At 58.4% G+C, this 582-nt stretch overlaps 1 protein-coding gene across 1 annotated transcript in view; it reads right to left on the reverse strand.

Moving 5' to 3' along the window:
- Positions 1-577, reverse strand: part of KMT2C (lysine methyltransferase 2C) — a gene marked incomplete at its 5' end in the record, with an annotated part of 219,835 nt that extends 219,258 nt beyond the window's left edge. Inside the window, 1 exon segment of the mRNA XM_035899644.1 lies at positions 510-577. Within this exon segment, the coding sequence (XP_035755537.1) occupies positions 510-577 (68 nt within the window).
- Between the last annotated feature and the right edge of the window lie 5 nt (positions 578-582).

A 582-nucleotide genomic window follows, 5' to 3' on the forward strand; every position in this document is an offset into this window, starting at 1 on the left:
TTGGGGGTGTTCTGCTCGCCACCCGCCGAGAACCGTCTTTTCTTTCCCCAAAAAGAGGAGGGGGGATAAAAAGGGAAAGCGACGAGGAACTACCGTCAAGCACAGGGAGTAGCCAGGCGACGCTGAAGGCAGCCGAGCGTCCTGGAGGAGAAGAGACCCAAAAAGGAGAAGGGGGAAGGTGCAAAGGCAAGGGGGGAAAGGAGGAAGAGGGCGAAGGGGGAAGAGCTAAAGAGAAACTCCGAAGAAGGAGGAGAAGAAAGGCATAGGGACGGTGAAGGAAAAGTGGAAAAGGGAGAGCGGGCGGAGGAAGACAAAGGTGAAAAAGGAGGAGGAGGAGGAGGGGAAAGTGCAAAGGGGAGAGGAGGAGAAGAAAGAAGGGCCCTTCTCAAAATGGCATTGGGCAGGAGGGAGGGGGCGACGAGCAGCGAGTCTCCGCTGACAGCTCTGCCTGCGCCTGGCCGCCTGCCCCCGGCCCCTCTCTGCCTCGCACACACAAACGCTGAACTTACTTCTTTCTGGCTCTCTGGAAAGGGGAAGCGCCATCTTTGCGAGGCCGGCCCCTAGGTCTTTTGTCTGTGGCTG

Source organism: Egretta garzetta, unplaced genomic scaffold, assembly GCF_000687185.1.
Source record: "Egretta garzetta isolate BGI_Z169 unplaced genomic scaffold, ASM68718v1 scaffold117, whole genome shotgun sequence".
NCBI lineage: Eukaryota > Metazoa > Chordata > Aves > Pelecaniformes > Ardeidae > Egretta > Egretta garzetta.